This window comes from Parasteatoda tepidariorum, chromosome 10 (genome assembly GCF_043381705.1).
Source record: "Parasteatoda tepidariorum isolate YZ-2023 chromosome 10, CAS_Ptep_4.0, whole genome shotgun sequence".
Taxonomy (NCBI): Eukaryota; Metazoa; Arthropoda; class Arachnida; order Araneae; family Theridiidae; genus Parasteatoda; species Parasteatoda tepidariorum.
The window spans coordinates 82066925-82088464 of record NC_092213.1 but is presented as its reverse complement, the minus strand read 5'-3'; the positions used below and the strand labels follow the sequence as shown (position 1 = coordinate 82088464).

General features: G+C 27.3%; 1 protein-coding gene across 11 annotated transcripts in view; it reads right to left on the bottom strand.

Annotated features, from left to right (window-relative positions):
• LOC107452250 (histone-lysine N-methyltransferase 2C) overlaps positions 1 to 21540 on the bottom strand; it is a 156375-nt gene that overhangs the window by 15874 nt on the left and 118961 nt on the right. For all 11 annotated transcript variants that reach the window (XM_071187063.1, XM_071187065.1, XM_071187066.1 and 8 more), the window contains 11 exons: positions 19593 to 19854; positions 18108 to 18244; positions 15348 to 15434; positions 12201 to 12446; positions 11158 to 11259; positions 9684 to 9793; positions 9363 to 9606; positions 8439 to 8551; positions 5548 to 5662; positions 3623 to 3785; positions 197 to 333 (listed from right to left, as the gene is read on the bottom strand). In XM_071187063.1, the coding sequence (XP_071043164.1) occupies positions 197 to 333; positions 3623 to 3785; positions 5548 to 5662; positions 8439 to 8551; positions 9363 to 9606; positions 9684 to 9793; positions 11158 to 11259; positions 12201 to 12446; positions 15348 to 15434; positions 18108 to 18244; positions 19593 to 19854 (1716 nt within the window). The remainder of the gene's footprint in view (positions 1 to 196; positions 334 to 3622; positions 3786 to 5547; positions 5663 to 8438; positions 8552 to 9362; positions 9607 to 9683; positions 9794 to 11157; positions 11260 to 12200; positions 12447 to 15347; positions 15435 to 18107; positions 18245 to 19592; positions 19855 to 21540) is intronic.

Here is a 21540-nt window from a genome sequence, read left to right as displayed (position 1 = left end):
AAAAGTAAATCCCTGTATCTTAAAAAATGACTAATTAACAGAAGGAATTACAATTTATTATTAAAATTTATCCCTTGATGAGTGATTAACTAGTATTTACATAACACAATACATATTACATAAACAAATATTAAGCTGACAAAGGCACACATTTAAAAATAAAAAGTTACAGACAATATTATAAAAGCATATTTACTGATTCAATTATTCTTAAGACAGCAGGTTCAGTCAATCCAAACAAATCATCACCAGTGATGAAATCGGGAAACATTTTAATGGTCTTTGCCTGTTTTCGCATTTTCTCTATAGGATACAACACTTTTTGCCAAACACCTGATTACACAGAAAAAAAAAGTAACTTAGTTAAGAAAGAATATAAGAGTACTATATGAATTTTTGTTATAAACCTTAAAGCAATTATTATTAATTTTTCTAATCAATTATAATAATAATTACAATTATTTACAAGTTTGTGAACAATGGGTTTCATTATTTTTACATAGTTTAACATTATGAATGTTTTCTTAAAAGTCTAAACTGTAACTCATGTAAACAAGAAGAACAAGGAAAGATGTTTCAAAGTGTATTTGGACAAGATAAGCTTTTGAAAATAATAAGCAAGTTTAAATGAATTTTTCAGAGTTCCAGGCTTATTTTAAAATCAAATTTTATTAAGTATCTGTTAGCTCCAAAATTTTCGTAAAAATACTTTATAACATATCTTAAAAATGTTTTATATAGTATGTAAGCAAGGTTGGGTTTTTGCCATCAAAAACTGGTTTTTGACATGACAGTGGTAAAAACCGTCAAAAACCTACTGTTTTCCTTACTTTATGGCATATAGAGGACAATATATTATTTTCACTTAATTGCCTTTATAAATGAATGTTGTAAATGATTGCTATTGATTTTGCAACTATATACATATATTCTTATAGAAGGATATACATTCATACAGAAATATTGTAACATACTTATTGAAAATAGTGATACTTAACTTTTATCATTATAGCTTGATTTGCAAAGGATTCAAAATTTTGCACTTCTTAATTGTTAGAAATAAACAAACAAAAAAACTTGGAACTACGTATTAATAAATTCAAGAACTAAAAAAAGAATTTAAAATTTGACATTTCTTAAATATTAGAAATAAGCTAAACAAAACTTTCAAAACTTGTAACTACTAACAAACTCTAAGTCAGGAATGACTTGATATTCTTCAGTTATGTAATATGCCAAACAAAATGATGCTTGAAAATTTTGTTTAGAATCCTAATATTTTACTTCAAATAGTATGATTTGATATAATCATGTTGGGAAAATGCAAAAATCTGTTCTTAAATACCTTTTAACAACTTTTTTTTATAATTTTATTGCCGAAAAATGAATTAATTTTAAATTATAAGCAGTTAAACTCAAATTAAAATACAGTTTCATCAAAACTATGGGTTTTTGACATGACGGTAAAAACCATGGTATAAACCGGTAAAAACCGTCATGTGTCAAAAACTTGCCGACCCTGTATGTAAGTCTTAAAAGTACTATTTCTGAGAAGATATGTTTGAAAGCAACATAAAAAAAAGACATTATTTCAGAACCAAATAACAATAAAAGGTCACATCAAAATTAATCTAATGTTTAGATTTTAATTTTTTTTTTAATGTCAAAATTTTCAAAACTGTATCTAAAATATCACAAAGATCGTATAGAAGTAATAACAACTCTCACTGCTACTTGAAGAAATTTTCATAAAATATCTTTTCATTATAGCAAACATATTGTAACCTTTATTGGGTCACAGTTTTGCACACAGTTTGAAAGTAAATTTAACTATTTACCATTTAATGATTGCAAAATGTTGACCAAACATGTATGTCAAAAAAATAAAATGTAGTAAGGTAAAGCTTTATAATTTACTAAAGAAATAACACTTTTAGTTTTAAACCTTCAATTTTGAATAATAATCAGAATGGAAAAGTAATAGAGAATAATTTTTAAGAAGAAATGATAAATAAATATTACATGTAACTACAGTAAAATAAGGGACGAATAAATAATTCACAGGCAAAATACTGTTGAAAAGTAAAACATTCCTGCAACAGCTCAAAGAAAGCCAGGGAGCTAGCAAATTAAAGCTTCACAATGTCATAACTGTAATGATTGTGGCAATGTAGTCAACATTGCACACAGGCCGCCTTTACTTCCCAGACTAGCTGCCAACATGTATAGGGAAAAAATCCATTAGATTTTACGAAATAATATGAACTATAACTGTTTCATAATATAATAAATATTTTACGTACAGGTAATTTTAGAGATTTTTATTGTCATAAAAATACAAAAAACTTTATCACACTAATGACTATAAATAGTCTACAATATTTTCCCTTAATGATTGACAATAAATGAAATTGAAATGTTTTTTTTGTGCTAATTTATAATTTTAAATAGTAATAGACAAGTAATTCATTGATGATAGTTGAAAGATTTTTGATTAATACAAAAAGAGAGTTCCGGATAAAAATAACTGAAAATTTTTGAACAAAAAAAAAAGATACAAAAAGTTTTAGATTGATTACTATAAATGAGACTTGCTATATTACGTAAAAATTCTATTCCGATAGGGATGTTTCTTAGGAAACTTTCTCAATTTTAGGAAATTTTGTAAAATGTACAAAAACCAGGAGAATTTTTATTATACCAGTAGACCAGGAGAAACTGGCAAAATCCAGTAGAGTTGGCAGCTATGTAGCTGGTATACCTTGGTTTGAAGTTGATGGGCTTCAAGACGCCACTGGGTATCACACCTCAGTTCTTCACGATGACAGATCAATGCCTTAAACACAGAGCCATCACTGCTCTAATTCTGTTAAAACTTATATTAATTTTAAGCGAAAGATATCTATATTTATTAATGATTAGACAGGGTGCATAGCCAAATCATTTAACAAAAAATAAGCACCTTTTAAGCACTAAAAAAACATTTTTAAGCGCCATATACATGAACAAAAAAAAATAATTTTCAGAGTTTACATGATGTTGATAAAATAACTTGTTTCTGACAAAGAACTGTTTACTTGATTATATTAGCCATTATATAAAGATCGAGAGATTTTACGGTTCGATACAAGTGGGTGGAAAATGAAGTCTGATATTGATAATATATTGCAAAATGCAGCAGAGTTGCACATGCGAGTGCAAGAATCTCACCGAACCCAGCTCAGTAGATGCACATATGAACTCCCAAGTATTTCATCAAACATGTAAAATGATTGACGCTTTCATACGCTATTGGCTGACTGGACGCCAAAATAGATTGTGGTTGAAAGGATTGTGAAAACGATGAATAGAACAATGCGAAAAGCATACTTTGCATAATACATGGTAAAGAATGGAAAATGGACATAGTAAAGGAAAAAATTTCATTTTTAAAAAGGGAAAATTAAGCACTTTTTAAAATCTCCCAATGAAAAAAGCACCTTTAAAGGCTTTTAAAAAATAAGCACCTTTAAGCACTTTTTAAAAACACTATGCACCGTGTTATATGAGAATGTATTGATAAACCCTAAAATATCAGTTTTATACACTTTATGGTACATAAGAGATATGAAAACAATCAAACCTTTAGAGCTGACATCTTTCAAAAAAATTTCTTTTTGATCTGTTTCTTTCACACTAATATTAAATTCTGGTTTACCGTTGACATCGTTTATAAGACACGTGTACTGGCTCCTCCTACCTAATTTCCTCATACTCCAATACATTCGTATCACTTTATAACCAACCTACAATTAAGAATGCATGAGACATCTATTATTTTGATTCGAAATCAAGTATTTCTTAAAAAATTAAAACTTCGATACAAAGATTTATATAAATAAAAAAAAAATCTAATTGACACTTAGGAAAAAAAGTTGCTACAGCTACTTGTTTCAGAAGTTACTCACTTTCCTTATGCAAAAATTATAGGGTAAAAAGAGATTTCTTTCTTCAGACTAACATAAGTTTTTTTTTTTTTCAATGGCGGGCACATTTCCCATTGGTTTCAGAAATGCCAGAATTGCTACTCTCTTATTCTTACCCAGTGGGCACCTGTGGCTAAGCTGCGGCAGTGGAGTAGCGTTGCTCACGTCATACAACCACAAACCCGTTTATAGGGTGGGTTACATTCACACAAAAGAAAAGACATAGAACACAGACATAGAGAGAGTAAGTTACATCCATGCCTACGGTGGGATTCAAACCCACAATTGCTGGCCCCGTAGTCCAGTACAGTAACCACTAGACCAAGTGATCGGCTGAGACTAACATAGGTTTATAAAACAAAAAATATTCAAACCTGCTCAGGATTATCAAAAGGAAGCACTTCCCTAGGCCTATAGGCTCAAAGCGAAGACAAATTTCAATTCAAAGGTTATATAAAATCCTTACTCCAATTATATCTCTCATCTTACATCTTTCCCTTACTCAATTGAAAAAAATATGGCTTCTATAGACTTGCATACCAATATTTAAATCTCAAACTGCCAATGATGAATTTAAATGCATATAAACCAATAATTCTTTTATCCGTTTCCCACTCCCTTAAAATACAAACAAAAAACCCAGCGTGCAGTATGTCACATACCCAACCCTCTCAAAAGAGCCAAACAGGTGCAGTTGTTTACTACTATGCTTAAACACCCACGATCAAATTTAAATAAATAAAAAATTTAAAAAAACTTAGAACCGAAAGCTCATATTGAAGGTCAACACTTTGCGACATATTATTCAAAATTACAATGAACTTCTAAAAGTTTAAATAAAATGTTCCAAATTCAAATTCCCAAAAAGGATATTACCTATCATATGCTGTAGACTCCTGATCCTGAATGTGTTGAGGTATTTTCGAAGATTTACACTTTTAAACAATAAACTTCTACATAAAATTAAAGATATCACAAAGCTGCATATTTCAAACTGGGTGACAGCATTTATGGAGCTACAGAACCAATTAATATGGAATTTCAGGAGCTCATTTCCAACAAGTAGTTAATAACAAGTAGATAATTGTGCCATTTTTTTTAATAAAGCAAGTTTTTAAAACACAATTAAAGAAAGAAAAAAAAAATTTGTTAAGAATTTTGTTTTGAACTTGTAGAAATAGAAGTTTTTGCTTAGTTTGTACACCACATACTCAAGTTTTGAGAAACTATCATTAAAAAGAACAGAACATTTTCAGTTTTAAACATTTTATAGTTTTCTAATTAAAAAAATCCTAATCAAAACTTTCGTCCAAACTTTTTTAGAATAAGTATAAATAATGGAGACATTTTTTTTTTATTAACATCAAGGACGACGTTTGTATGATTTATAACGAGTTGAAATGAAAGAAATCTAAATACACAAAATATAACAAATACTATTCAAATACAATAACAAAATATAATTTACACAAACCAACATGATGTTGACATGAATTTTCAAAATTAAAACTAAGAGTTTCGCTTAAAAATTTATTATTACAAATTCATAAGAAACATATAACAAAACTTGAGTAATACATACGGGGAAAATGCAAGTATTGTTGTGAAAGGATTGCAACTGTGAAGGTAGTAGTTGACCAATATTTAAGAAAATCAGACTTCCAACGCGCATTAAGTATTTGTCATCTTGCATAATGCTGAAATAATTCATAAAATAAGTTATTTATACAATAAAGTTATTAATGATGAAATTTACTTAAAACTTTATACATTGCTAAATGCTCAAACATTAAGTAAAAAAATATTAAAAACAGAGTTCCTTCTGAAATTTTACTTTTCCAGAAAAATTTCAACATATTTCCAAATGACATTTTTGCTATGCATTTAATATTTCATCTTTAAAACTTTGAAAAATGAGCAAATTGCTTTCAGTTTAAGCTAACTACTGTACATATTTTTTAACAGCTAAAACTAACTACAAACTTGCCAACTTTTACGCATTTGGCGTAAAATTTTATTTCTATATTTAAAGTGGTAGTAAAATGTATGCTTTCTATATATTCCTTGCATTTATAAACTTAATTTATAATCTTTTTGATCACCACTACTTTTAAAAAAATTAAGTATATATATTAATATGGAATACTGTTGTGGTAGTCCGCAGAAGCCTTCTCAAAATACAATGCATGCTTCTGCCTAAAATTGTAATTTACATTTCATTTTACTATGACTAGGAAAAATCCTCGAAAGGATTAAAAGTTGTCAGGTATGTAACTATTGCCAAATGAGAAAATCTCCCTCATCAGTCGTGTACTGATAGTTTACAAAGAGTGGAAATCTTCTGGATTGGTCACCAAAGAGTTAAGATAATATTTTTATATTTCATAAGCAATGAATCTTTTTGATAGAAAATATGTTGAATACTATATTAAAATTTCACCAAGTAAAGGTTTTACATTAAAATGACATAATACACAAATGTGACATAATACACAAAAGTTTTGTTCAAAATCAGAAAAAAATTAAGTTCATTAACAGAGTCACACCAGAAAACAATCATATAGCTCACCTGTAAAATTTGTTACTTGTAAAAAAAATAATTAATTTTTACAAAAAGATTAGTTTTGAAAACATAGTAGTACTGAATTGTAAATATGTTTATTTAGGAATAGTTATTTATCAATTAAAATTTAAGAAGATTTTAAACAAAAAGTGTATTTCAAAATTATCTTGGTTTAACAAATCGAAAAATTTTAACAATGCAGAAAATTTTTAAAATAAATAATAAATAGTAGATGTCAGATTTATTTACTTTAAACATTAGTGGCTACTTATTTTTACAGTTAATTTTGAAATTGGTTATTTTCAGGTTTGTTGCAAGATTTTTAAAGCTTTTGGCCACCATTTCCTTGACTTTTTTTCTTCTCAAAAATCAAATTCCCTGACAATTCCAGGTTTTACTATCCCATGATGACCCTGTTAAAATATAGGTGCTACAGATATTTTTCCCAATGTTAAGAATTTAGATTACTGAATGCTTACAACAATATGCTAACAACTTTGTACAATTGTTATGTAAACTACTGTAAGAACAGTTTTGCAACATGTTAAAAATTTTATTCACCTAAATGTGGAAATGAATTTTTATGCAAACAATTTTACACAGATATTAAGACAATGATTTTAATATTGTTATATGTAACCAATTCCAGTATGAATGATATATTGAGCACTTATGCGTGTTGGAGAATCATAAAATAACATATTAGCATACGTAATAAGGCATCACTGCTGTTAATTATAATTTGAACAATAATAGGTGGACAAAGTCAATACTATGAAAATTTTCTGAATTCATGCAAAACTTTTTTTGTTATCTGCCTTTTATTTAATATACATAACAATATTTTTCAGAATAATAGAACATACGACTCTTAACATATATGTGGAAGGTCAATGTCAAAAAAAAAAAACATTGAAAGGTCAACATTAATAACGTGCCCATAAACAATGGGCACGCGATTTAATGACATTTATAGTCGTGGTCCAGACAAAAGCAAACATTATAATGAGAGGTCATTACATTGTGAGAGCACAAAAATATTACAAACATTAACACAAAGCTAAGCTAAAAAAATGCTGGACTAATTTCAACAAAGCCATGTTTTAATTCAACATGAAACTGTTAACTAACAAGAAAAAATGGTAATAACGCAACTTTTTTCCTTTTTATTAATATATATAAAATAAAAAATATGCTTTAAAATAATATTTCATAGGTGATAAATACATTGAAAATAATATGCTGGTCTAGGGCTGTCATTTTAAATGAATAACATATAGCATGATAACTGTGAAGACAAGACCACACATTTTAACGTAAAAAACCACAAAAGGGGACCGATATCTCTTAAAAGGTGTGAATGCAATTAACTTTCAGAAAAAAAAAAAATTTGATCTATTATTGATATCTGATAGGATTGATCTAATAATTCCTTAAAAAAAATAATAATAAATAAATAACTCTGACTATAAAATGAAAAATGATGTCCTTAAAAGTTTTTGAAAACATAATTTATTTAAACTTTTATGTCCAAAAATAATTATAAATCTTAACTTGTGTTTATAAATTTTTAAAAAAAAAATAAAGATAATAATTAAAATTAGTTTGTATTTCATGAATAAAATGCCAATAAAGATAAATATGAAGGAATTAATCCACTTTTAGTCACAATTTTCAAGAACCACAGAATTGCATTGTATTATGAAGTATGTTTTAATATTCTTTAAATTGAAAGATTGCCTAATATCCAGAACCTAATTCTTTATATATTGAAAAAACACAGAACAACATTATCTCCCACCATTATGATGAAAGTTAAAATAACAAGATTCAATGCCAAACTTATAAATTCATAAAAAAATTGCAATGAATAATGCCATGCCATCATTGCAATCAATTAAATGATTTACCTAGCAATCTGTTTATGTTCCTCTCTATTTATATACACTCTTCGGAACACGGCGAGGGAATCCAATTTGTTCTCAATATTACCACGATGAGCATGATGAGGGCACAGCATTGTCTACAAAAAAAATTTTATTAAAACTTGCAACAATAAAAATTATAAATGACTACAATACCTTCCTGTAGCAGTATTTTCGAGCTATCTGCAACAAAACACTCTAGCCCTAATATCTTTCTGCAAGATACTTTTAATAATAAACATATACGTTACTAACTAAAAATAACAAAAGCGCTGTATTTACAAAAAAAACTATATATTTTTTTTTCATAAAAACTATATAATTTTTTATTTTAATATCATGGGTCATATTCTCACATTTTGAGGGCGACACAAATATTATTTCCTTCTTCTCATTTTGTAAATGATTATAAATATATAATTACAAATCACAAAATCCGTAGCAGTAATTACAAAAAAAAAAAAAAAAAATAACAAAATTACGCGAATTGGGCTTCTTGAATACACGTTTCGTCTCGAGATTAGGTTGTTGTGATAAGTAATATAGCATCAAAAATATCGGATTTAAAAACTATGGAGAAATTAATAGCGAAAAGTAAATACTCAAAGAGACGATTCGAATTTTCCACATTGTTTGAAATATATCGGGATATTTAAAATCCATGTGAAAATCTATATCAATAACTGCCGAAAATACAATAGAAACATTACAAAACTGTTGTCGTAAATAGAAAGTGATTATCTAAATGCATGATTCAAATATTAAGCGTAAATTTCTGTAGAAAAGAATAGTAAATTTTTTTTCAAAAGAAAAATCTTTCTGCAAGTACTCTGTAATGTTCTGCGACAACGTTGCCGCGATTCTGCCATGGGAAAATACTTCAACTTAAGAATAATAAAGTACCTTTACCTTATCTTTGTAAAAAGAGCATTGTTCTTTTCTGGCACAAGGAAAATGGTATATGTTCAGACACCTGGTCTTGAAACATCGAACGGATGCTCCGTGTTTATGGCAACAGGTACAATTGTTGTGCCTCGATCTCTTGTAGGCGGTTTCAACATTCATCAAAGCCCCATTCACGGTTTCGTAAACTTCGTACGACCACAGAGCACAGTTCAGATGGACCCACTTGTTCACGTCAACATTAAGTAACCTAGAAAGTAAATCATTAACTACAACTGCTGGAAATATATTATTGCGCAAATAAATTCAAATAAAAAAAAAAACTACCTGGCTGCACCATTGGTATCACCGTCTCCAACACCATGACAAAATATGCACTTCCTCTCATCTTTGGGCATTTGACTAGGTTTGATTGTATGGTAAAATGGCCGTCCAGCCTAACAAATATTTACATGTGTGAATGAGTGATATACAAAAAGATACTTATCCAATTCTAAAAAAGCAATGCTTCACATTTAATAAGAATTTCATAACTAGCAGTCTTAATGAAACTATTTTTTCTATATTAATAAGCACATTAAAATAATACTTCACAGGGGAAAAATACAATAATAATTGTATGCTAATAAGGGGCTGCCAGTTACGAATTGTAGCATAATAAAATTCAAATACCAACTTAACCATAATGTATGCAACAAGCATGTACAGAGAGTAATATAAAAAATTGAACACCTGAATTAACTTACAAATTGATGACTTGACTTGCATGTAATGCTATCTTAATGGTTCGATGGGTTAAACTTAAACATACTAATTGTATAATGCAAACAATATTTTAAGTTATGAAATCAAAAAAAAATCTCTATAATTTGGAGAATTATCAATCCTCAAGAAATGCGACCTTCTTTTATATTTTAACACTTAGAAACTATTATATAGAAATCTCATTATTAATTTACTACCTCAAAATTTGAAACTTTTTTCCTTAATTTTTATTAAATTAAATGCTAAAAATGAATAAACTGAAAAAATTAAGTTTTGTGAGGAAAAAAAATTGGGATAAATGAGTTTTATAATATGCAATATTTTTTTATTTGTATAAATAGTTACAGAAAAATAGCAAAATAGGTAAAATTAACATTGTCTTTCGACAACTCTTATGACAGTATTTTACAGATTGTGACCCAATATTTTAAGGGTCAAGAATTTAAAATTCAATGGAAAAAAGGATGTTTCTTTAACGAAAGAATTTTTTTTGCATTTGTCTACACTAATTAATCATTTAATTAATAATTACGTTTAGGAGCAAATGGGTTTAATTTTGGAGCAAGTGAAATTTTTTTTAAAAATGTTGCAAAAAAAGTTAATTACACAATAATCAAAAATAGTCTTTTGTTGAAAAATGTATATTTTTCAACAAAAGACTATTTTTGAAACCATGTATTTGGATTCCAAATTTTGCTTAAACTACTGTTGTAGAACAATTTGTCATCCGAAAACATTATTCAACAACAAAATGGGAGAATTAAAAAAATAATTCAACAAATTGAGTTATAAAATTTGCTTGAAAAAAACTTGTGTCCTTTTTTCAGACTTGAAAGTAAAACGCTTCATTTTGTTAATGAATACACGACTTTCAATATAATTATTCTCTTAGAATGTATGAAAACAGCAATTATCAAAACAGTTAGATTGAAATATAAATGAGAGGCTTTGCTGCTAATACAGTTTAATATTGAGTTAAAAAAAAGTAAAGTAAAATCCTAATATTTTAAATATAAAATCAAATTATCAAAGTTACCTTCTCAGAAGAATCTTCTCTTTTCCTGGGTTTGATGCTAGCTAATCCATCAGAGGAAAAATACCTATATTTTATACTCCTCCATTTTCTATACATAGTATCCTTTAGTATAAAAAGAAACTTATATCAGTGTAACTCATTTTATTTGAATCCCTTGATTTTTTTTTTAGAAACAAGATCAATTGATTTATTTTTAATTTTGATTTAAATGACATAGAAGATTTTATATACAGAGACATAACAACTAAATAATTATTTGATATTTTAAATAAGCTAATTATCATATATCAGAAGAAAAAATATGTGGATAAGAATGACTGAAACTTAATTTTGAATGCAAGTACTTAAAAACTTTTAAAATATGTCATACTTTATAATAATGATGTCAAGAAAGACCTGTTCTACCCTGAGTAATTTAGAACAACTGATTTTTTTTCTATGCTTCCTGACCTTAACCAATTTATTCTTCATTTGAAATCTAACTAGCAAATATGGTCTATCCTGTCATAGATTAAAAAAAAACTTTTTTTTAAGCAAATATCATGGTTCTTGCCAATCCTCTAATGTGCTTAAAATTTCAATGATAAAAAAAACATAGAGCATAGTCAGAATTTTCAACAAAAAATAAGCACCTTTTAAGTACTCAAAAAATATTTTTAATTACTTTCCAAAGAAAAAAAATCATAATTAGGATCTGTACAGTATTAAAAATTATTTTTTCTATTATTAAAAGTTCTTAATTTATAAACATAAAATCAATTAAATTCAAAAACATTTTCAAAACTTCACATAATCATGATAAAATGACTAGTTTATGATAAATATTGAGGAGAAAATTGCAAAAATCATGTATTTTTTTTGTAATTTAGAACGACTATTAACACCGCAAAGAAAAGTCTCCTTTTAAAAGATAAATTAAGCACTTTTTACAAACCCCGAATAAAAAAAGCACCTTTGAGGGTTTCTAAAAAACATAAATCAAAAATAAGCACTTTTTAAAAAGGCTACGCATCCTGAAAAAGTAATAACAAATTAAGACTTACAATTGCCTCATTCCTTTCCAAAGCAAAATCCAGATTGTAAGGATTGTCCAATGATTTCTCTGACTTGCCAAGCATCATGAGACTGGATTCGTTCTCATCGATGTCCATTGCTTCCAGCTTCGAGATGTCAGGAGTCTCATTCAGGGTCCTCAAGATGTCCTTCTCATCCATGAAAGAACTCAAGGAATCTTCATTGCTCTTCTCATAAGTTGTCTCACCAATGTGATCTACAACGGTAGCTGCTTCCTGAAATACCAACAAATAACATAAAATGAGTTCATTCCAAATTATATGCAAGGCCTGTGCTAAGATGCATTTCAAGAAATCAATGTGAGAAGGCAACCACAATGCAGACTGGCCACAAACAATTACAAAATAAATAAAATAAAATAAAAATCTGAATTTTTTTTTTCCTGACTTATTTTTTTCTTCATAAAATGTCCGTTATTTTTGTAACTGATGGCATAAATTCCAAAGATAAATTTTTCATTTATGCCTAACTCTTAAATAAAAAAAAGTATTACAAAATACTATCAGAATATAAAAAATTTTATTTTTAAAATTACCATTACCCTACCATTTCCCTGATTCATAAAATTCAAGTTTTAAGATCACCTTGTTGCAAAAAATTGCAATAAATAAACATCAAGTTTTGATTCTGGCTAGGCAAAACTGACGTGAAATGTCATTGAAAAGATACAGTGAGTAGAATGTTTGCTTTTGAATAGTCTAAACAACTTAGGGACAGAAAAGAAGGTGTTTTTTATCAAGTCCAACAACCTTGCTTTTAGAGATAGGAGCAGCTGTATAACGCATATCAAAAGTTTGTGGTAATTAGTGGCAATTGAGAATTTGCACTTCAAGAAGAAGACCTTCCATACCCACACATGTGAGCTATGATGTCAGCGCCAGCTAATATTTATCACCAAAATGGCGTATTAAAGATGAGTTAAGTTTCTCTTCATAAGTTAGAATGACAATTAACATTAAGTTAATTAAATACCGAGTCATATCACACATTGAATTAATTTAAACATAATTCTTCCTCATCTATTTCTTTAATTTAACTGATTTATTATTTGTTTATATATATTATTGTAATTATGTGATACATTTTTGTTTTGTGCACCTGGTAACTTCGATGAATAATTAGTTTGTCTATGTTCCACATGGCTATGTGACTGTCTTTGTGTGAAGTCTCTCTGTAAATATATGTAGTGAAAGAATTGAAATCTTTCAGAAAGAATTTTGGATGCGTCACTAAGAGAATTGATACTCGGCGGGCTTGGCTAACTCAAAATAGAATGGAAAGAACAGTTGCTAACGTAATCAAATGCACATTTCAACAAACAATCAGGATCTAGATACCCACACTACATCAGTTTTAGGTATCCCATTACTTTGCCAATTTCACAATATAACAAATAATATGCATGTTACGTTAAGCATACATTGTGATTATAAACATGACATACATCAATAGTGTAACGCATGATTCAAAACTTAAATGCAATGACAAACTTCATTTAAATAAAATTAAAAATCTTTTTTTTCTTCCAATTCATATAAATTACGCTAATTATATACTGAACTTCACATTAAAATACATTTAGCATTGCTTTTTATACATTATCTTTAATGTATTTAGAGTATCTATGCTAAAAAACATTGCAATACATTATTACTTGCATAACTACAAACATTTGAGTTAATGCAAGTTGTGTAGTGGCCAAAAAAAAAAAAAAAANAAAAAAAAAAAAAAAAAAAAAAAAAAAAAAAAAATATATCAGGGCAATTTTTGGAACAGTACACATACATCAGACTACTTTTAAAAAAGATAAAATAGAAGCTAGAAAAAGACTCATGTGCTATACCGAATTTTATAAATCCTAAGAATAATAAATTATACAATTTGTAATTTCTGAATTGCACTGTTTAGAATATAAAGCACTGAATAACTCATAATAGATTGATATATAAAAAATGTCTTTTGCAACATTGAATTAAAAAAACAAGTATCAGTTAGTTAATATACACCATAGCAAAATGGATGAACATTGAAATTTGATTTGGATGAGCATTGAAATCAATTATTTTAATAACCACATTTGTATGTGAAGAAAATGAAATGTTATAAACACTCACGAAGATTAGAAATGTCAGGAAAAATCATTTTTTATTAGGAATATATGGGGAACTACGAACTCTTAAATAATGAAAATCAATGAATCAAAAGTCACATAGAATGTAAAAAAAGACAACTTAAATTATCAAAATTAAGAATGAACCCTGTAAACTTTATTGATTGAAAATAATTTAATACTTTCGCAATTTATTCGTGTGAATAAAAATTGACTTAAATATACATAATTTACTAGCATTAAATCCCTTCAATGGCATGTTAGTCACATATTACTCATTTTTGGAAACATCTATAAATAATAAAAAAAAACTTCCCTTTGATTTATCATAATGTTACAACATAAGAATTAATTTACTCTTACAAATAAAATTCTATTAAAACTCTGAACTTATTATTAATTATTAGCCCTTCAATAAGAGGAAAAAATGTTGTAAATAAAAAATAATTAGAGAAAGTTGATAATTAAGTTGTTTTTAGCAATCATCCATTTAAGCAATGGCAAAACATAATTCGTTTTATTGTTAATAAATACAGTTAACATTAATAAAAGAACATATATTTAATGCTTCCCTAATATAAGGCATTTATTACACATCTTTTTCCAAATTCAGGAGAACTTTTTTTTCAACTATTTTTTCTAATACCTATAATAAAATTCCTTGAATATTTTGCTATGAAAATTTTTTATTTATGCTCTTGGAATTTTAAATAAATATAAATAATGTCAAGCACAGAAATCAAGTTTAGTTGTATAACTATTAAACTATTTTAATTATATTTGGAATTTCAAAAAGTAATTGTGATAAAAAATTTATTCAAATATTCAAAGAATGTTTAAAAATAATATAAACGATAATTATCTTTATCACAGAAAAAAGTAACTATCAAAAATATAGCACTTACAGAAATTTTTTTAATTATAAATAGAATTATTTTCAAATTTTTTTTCTTCAAAAATTCAAAACAGTAATTCATACATGCTTAAAATTATCACTATTACTTACTTTTTCTTCAAGTACTGCAGTTGATCGGTGAGTCAATGCAAACTGCATATAGCAGTTTGTACTGCAAAAGATGACTTCATCTTCTTCCTTTATTAAAATATAACACAACAATCAGAATTAACGAGTAAAACTTCTAAAAACTAGTGTCTTATGTGCCACAAAAGTATCACAGCAATTATGCAATTATATATCATACAAACAAAACTATTTCTAACTACACTTAATAATTTTTGCATAATTGTTCCACCTAAACACTTCTGAATAAAAAATTAAATTCATTTGCTTAATATGAATCAATATAATTTTTACTGTTATCGTTTTGAATAAAATTTTAGTGCATATTTTAAAAATTTTATACACATTTAAATAAGATAGAGAAAGAAAACAAAATTCGTCAATTTTAAACTGTTTTTTGTAAAAAATTTATAACTTAATTAAACTTATATTTGTTGGAAATATAATCGATAATTCCTCAAATCAGCCAAATCTATGTTTGTTGTTTATCTCTAGTTAAGTCACGGGATGACATGGTAAAAGTTTGATGTCGAACATTTATTGGGATTGGTAACAAACGCTCTGGAGACAATGTTTTCTGAACAAGAGACGCCAGTAACTACTCAATTCTTCACCTACTTGTAAGATAATTTATACAAGATGCTCAGTAAGATAATTTATTCTGGCTAAATTGGTCGATGATGCTGAATCTCGATGTTCAAAGGCTGAGAGCTAATCGAGTTCTCTCTCTCCTTTTGTTTTGATAAAGCTGCAATGTAAGTTTTCTGGAAAAGGAGTCCATGCTACAGCACCCTATGGCAGAATTTTTTCAAGCCTTCTGCAACAAACTTCCCTAGCATTAATATTTTTTTAAAGATACTTTTAAGTGCAACAATTACTAATTTAAAGTAACAGAAGCGTTGTGTTTACAGAAGAAAGTATAGAACAAAAATGAATAAAAAATTTTAATTGTAAAAGTAATATTTTTTTATTCTAATATTATAGGCACTTTCTTCCATTTCGTTGGCAGAAAAAAGCACTAATTATTACTTTATTCGAATTTTGTAAATCATTACTAAAATTAAAATTCATAAATAAATTAAATGATAATAAATAAAAATTCGTACATAAATTAAAAATTGCAAAATCTGCGCAGAAACTCCAAAATAAAGATCAACGTTTAAATGATGCAAATAGGATTCTTTAGAAAAGAGAAACTCAAATAAGTGTAAAACATGATGTTCTTTAAAGAAAAAAAAATCAAAGAAAGAACATCATTTCTAGCGAGAACTGTTTAGACTTTTGTTATTTCTACATTTTTTTATTTTATATTATTAATTTGTAATTCTAGCTGAAGCCAGACTTTTTTTAAAATCTCAATTGACAATAGAAAAATCATGATTTTTTCTTTCCTCTCTGATGCACAAGAAAGAGATCTTTGAAGAAAAAAAAATTCTGCAGAAAGGAAAACCAAAAGTTTTCCCTTTCCAAATGAAAAATTTTTCTGCAAGAACTCACGGGGCTCCCAGCATGGAACTCGATGACCGTGCAGCTGTAAGCATTTTACCTTGTTCTTTTATCAAATCATTTGTACTTTATTCATGTGTCACAAGCGTCACATAAATATATGTTTCAGAAGGAGCTGTATTGTCCTGAGTTCTCCCATTGTGTTAAAATTCACTCTGCTATCTACTTATGAATCTAATGATGTTGTCGGGTAAAAAAGGTTCATACTCGCCCACCTTCAGTTTAAGTTTTTCTTACTTTGCTGAATTTTCCATAATAAAACATTCAATTACATTTATCTAAAACAGCCATTAATGCATTCTTCCTGAACAATAGTTTTTTTTGTCCTATGTTACTATTTTTATTATTTGTTTTGTATTCTGCATCAGAAGTGATCCAAATTAACTGATTCCATTGATTCAAATAATATTGATGATTCAATTTTCCCAACTCTAACTATTTGTTCTAATAATTTAGTGTCAGAATTCTCTGCATTCCATATCTGAGTATTTATTGGATAGAAAAAAATGTCTTCCAAAAATTCTGGTCGTATAAAAATTAAAAAATATTGGATTTTATTTTTAATGTAAATAAAAAAAATNAGAAAGAGGTCTTCGAAGAAAAAAAAATTCTGCAGAAAGGAAAACCAAAAGTTTTCCCTTTTCAAATGAAAAACTTTTCTGCAAGAACTCACGGGGCTCCAGCATGGAACTTGATGACATGCAGCTGTAAGCATTTTACCTTGTTTTTTCATCAAATCATTTGTACTTTATTCATGTGTCACAATCGTCAATAGAATATATGTTTCAGAAGGAGCTGTATTTTCCTGAGTTCTCCCATTGTGTTAAAATTTACTCTGCTATCTACTTATGTATTTTGTTGTCCTATGTTACTATTTTTATTATTTGTTTTGTATTCTGCATCAGAAGTGATCCAAATTAACTGATTCTATTGATTCAAATAATATTGATGATTCAATTTTCCCAACTCTAACTATTTGTTCTTATAATTTAGTGTCAGAATTCTCTGCATTCCATATTTGAGTATTTATTGGATAGAAAAAAATGTCTTCCAAAAATTCTGGTCGTATAAAAATTAAAAAATATTGGATTTTATTTTTAACGTAAATAAAAAAAATAATTGTTATAAATAACAAAAATCTTTTTTATAGACTTCCAAAAAATATGTTTGGACCAATTATAAACAGTTAGACTATTGCTGTTCTTGAATTTTAAAAAATGTTAAAATAGATAACAGTACCTGTTCTTCTTTTGACATACAAGCCAGATCTGATGCCTTTTTTCTTATGCCAGCACTCAAAACAACAATGTCGCAATGCCGACAAAACCGGGGTTTCCCATTTAATAATGAATGAATGCTCACTTCAGAATTTTTAGCTGTAAATGAAGAAAAATAATGGTGACATGAAAATCATTCTTTTTTATTTTAAATTACATAATTATAATGATCTAAAAAAAATTTCAAAAAATAAAAAGAGTCCAAATGAAAATATTAAATTTTATATTTAAAATACTTATAATTCTTTAGCCAATTATTATTTCAATAGCATTTTTCTTCAAAAATTTCAAAATTTCAGTGACACACACATCACTTTTCAACATAAATGTTTTCTACATAAAAATGCAAGTTAAATACTTGTAAAACAGATAAATATTGGCAGATGTCAACCCACAATAAGGTTAGTACAATTGTTTAGAAACAAAAGCCTAAGGTTTTCATAAATACACTCCTATATTTGGTCACGAATAAATTTTAAAACATAATTAAAATCAAAAATGAACAAAAAATGTTTGTATAAAAAGGGTCATTTTTAAGTAGTATTGGTGCATAATGAAGAAGAAAAATAAGCCAAAGCTGTAATGTAGAAGAGGCATGTGGTGACAATAGATTTGGTAAGAATAAACTTTGCATATAATGTATGTAATATATATAATTAAATAAATTATTTTAAAAGAAAATCAGAAAAATAAATGAATACGTTTTTCATTCAACTTATTCTTTTATTAAAAAAATAAGAATTCTCAGAGATTTCCTAGCTATATAAAAAAAATTTTAACGAAAATTCAGGAGAATATTTTTGTTACCTAAATACAACAATTTTCTGTATGGAAGGAATACTTTTTATTTCATAGTAAACCAATGTTGCAAATGCTGGAAATTCTACTTTTTTTAATAAGCAATAAAGTTTATTTTAACAAAATAAATAAAATAATTTATTGTACTGTTTAAAATAAATTATTGTACTAATTTACATAACTAACAATTTAATACAGTAGGGAACCGATTATCCGGAACGGTCGGGACCATCGCTATTCCGGATAACTGATTTTTCCGGATTTCTGAATTGCTACAAAAAGCCGTTTTTTTATTGTTAAACCCAACTAAAAAAAAATTTGGAAATAATCTTAAAAATAAGAAAAAACGATGAATTAATTAGTAGTTCACTAATGATTATTTCCAAAATGATGGTAAGGTAAACATCCTTAAAAAAAGAAAGAAAAATCGTAAAATTTTATGAGGAAAAAAATTTGTTTTTTTTTTTTTTAAATGGCGAGAAAAGTTTTTGGTTTTCCGGTTTTCTGATTTCCGGATAACGGGTTCTGTACTGTACAATAAATGATAACAATTACAATTAGAAGAACGTTCCTAATTACCTAAATTTTCCAAATTTACTATTACAGCCATATATAAAGTAATCAATATTAAATGAAATATGAAACTCACATCTACGATACAAGCCAAGTTTCTGACTAGGTGGTGTTGCGGTTCTTTCAACAATTTCGTAAGATGCAGGTATAGGAATTTTCAATAGGTCAGCAAGAGCAGATAACACTCCACAGATGTCTTCTGCTGCTGCAGAAGTTAGAGTCAAAGTCACAGCAACATTTCCAGAATCTTTCAAGGGAGCAGAATATCCTCCTAAGCCAGACATCTTGGTCTTCAGCAAGCCTAAATCTGGGTCCTCATCTGGAATATTCTCTTTGTCCTATAACAATGAAAAAATAAGTAAAAAATTAGGCAATAACCGTAATAAATTAATTATTAATTATAGTCGCAACGAGAAAATGGAAATAGGTAGATCTGAAATGAAGGACCCTGAAATGGAAAGCATATCATCTCATACTTAAAATACGTCCAAAACACTTTTAGATACCTTAATAGATTTTTCTTGATTTTTTTTGGGTATTTTTAATTAAACTCTATGACATTTTCCTAATTTCTCTCGACTGATAAAATTCTCCGTTCTGCGACCATTCTGAAACTAGGTTTAGCAGTGGCTAATGTTTTTTCTAATTTTTTTGAGCTGTACTGGTAACAAAAAAATTAAGTGCAGAACTTCTTTTTAAACAAAAACAACTCATTTTTTAAAAAACTTCTCAAACAAAATACTTTTCAAACAAAGATAAGTTAGCAGTTTATTTATTTAAAAACTTTTCAAACAAAAATAAATTAGCAATTAATTTTTTTAAAAAAATATTTTGCAGTAAAGATTACTTGATTTTTTCCATTTTCATAATTTTAAATTTTTAACGAAAAAATTGTGGTCAAATATAAATAAAATTGATCATACATTTCCTTTCCTTCCTCAAAGGATTAATAAACTTAAGAGCTCAACTACAAACTTAAAAGTTTAATGAACCAATATCGAAAGTTTTAAAATAGAAGATAAAAAGGAATAGGGCATATCACATGTTTACTTTCATAACTTTTATATGATAACTATTTTATAATGCGTTAATTTAATTTTCCTGTTTATTTTGAAACTTTTTTTAACAACCTAAAAAATATACAGCATTTTTGATAACGATTAAAATGCAATACACCTGGAAACACTGTATATTATTGGCAAATACCTTCAAGTAGTTAAGTCAATTTTGTTAGCAGAATTTTTGGTTTTATTAAAAAATCATAAATAACATAACGCTTTTAATGCTAAAAAAAAGTTGTGCATGGATTTCAAGCGTTTGAGAATTTGTAAAAATTTTATGCACAACTACACAGTGATGCAGTTTAGACGGAACGCTGATTTATGACATATTAACCCACACATTTTTACCAGTAACCCTTTTCTGAGAAAAATTAAATACAGTACACTCTAGATATCTTGAAAACCTTGTTACGTCAAAAAAAATACTCTTCATTATAAATCAACCTAATGTTAATTTGAATGCCTATATAGAAGAGTTTCTTCTCAAAATCTTGATATGTGGAATATTTTACTAAATAGAAAATGAATTTTATCTGCAAAATCACAATGTAAGTTAATTGTAAACTAATTCTTTTCAATTTAATGCATAATTATTTTTATCTTACATTTAAAAATAAACACTGTCATTTTTATATTTAGACTATCATTCATCATTCATATTTAGACTATCATTCATATCAGCTATCATTGTATACATATATATTAGAAGTTATTCTATGTTTCACGACTCTACTTTTTAGAATCATATTATAGAATATTTTTTTCCACTTTCTTATAACATATTAAATTCCGAACTTGTAATCTTGAAATGTTTTTAGCATCTCTTCAACTTTGAGATATCGAGATTATACTGTACCTGGACTATTACATACAATAGTACAGTCAATTCGCTATAACTCGAAGTACGATAACTCGAATATTACTATAACTCGATTTTTTTATGACCTTCTCCTATATGTGGCT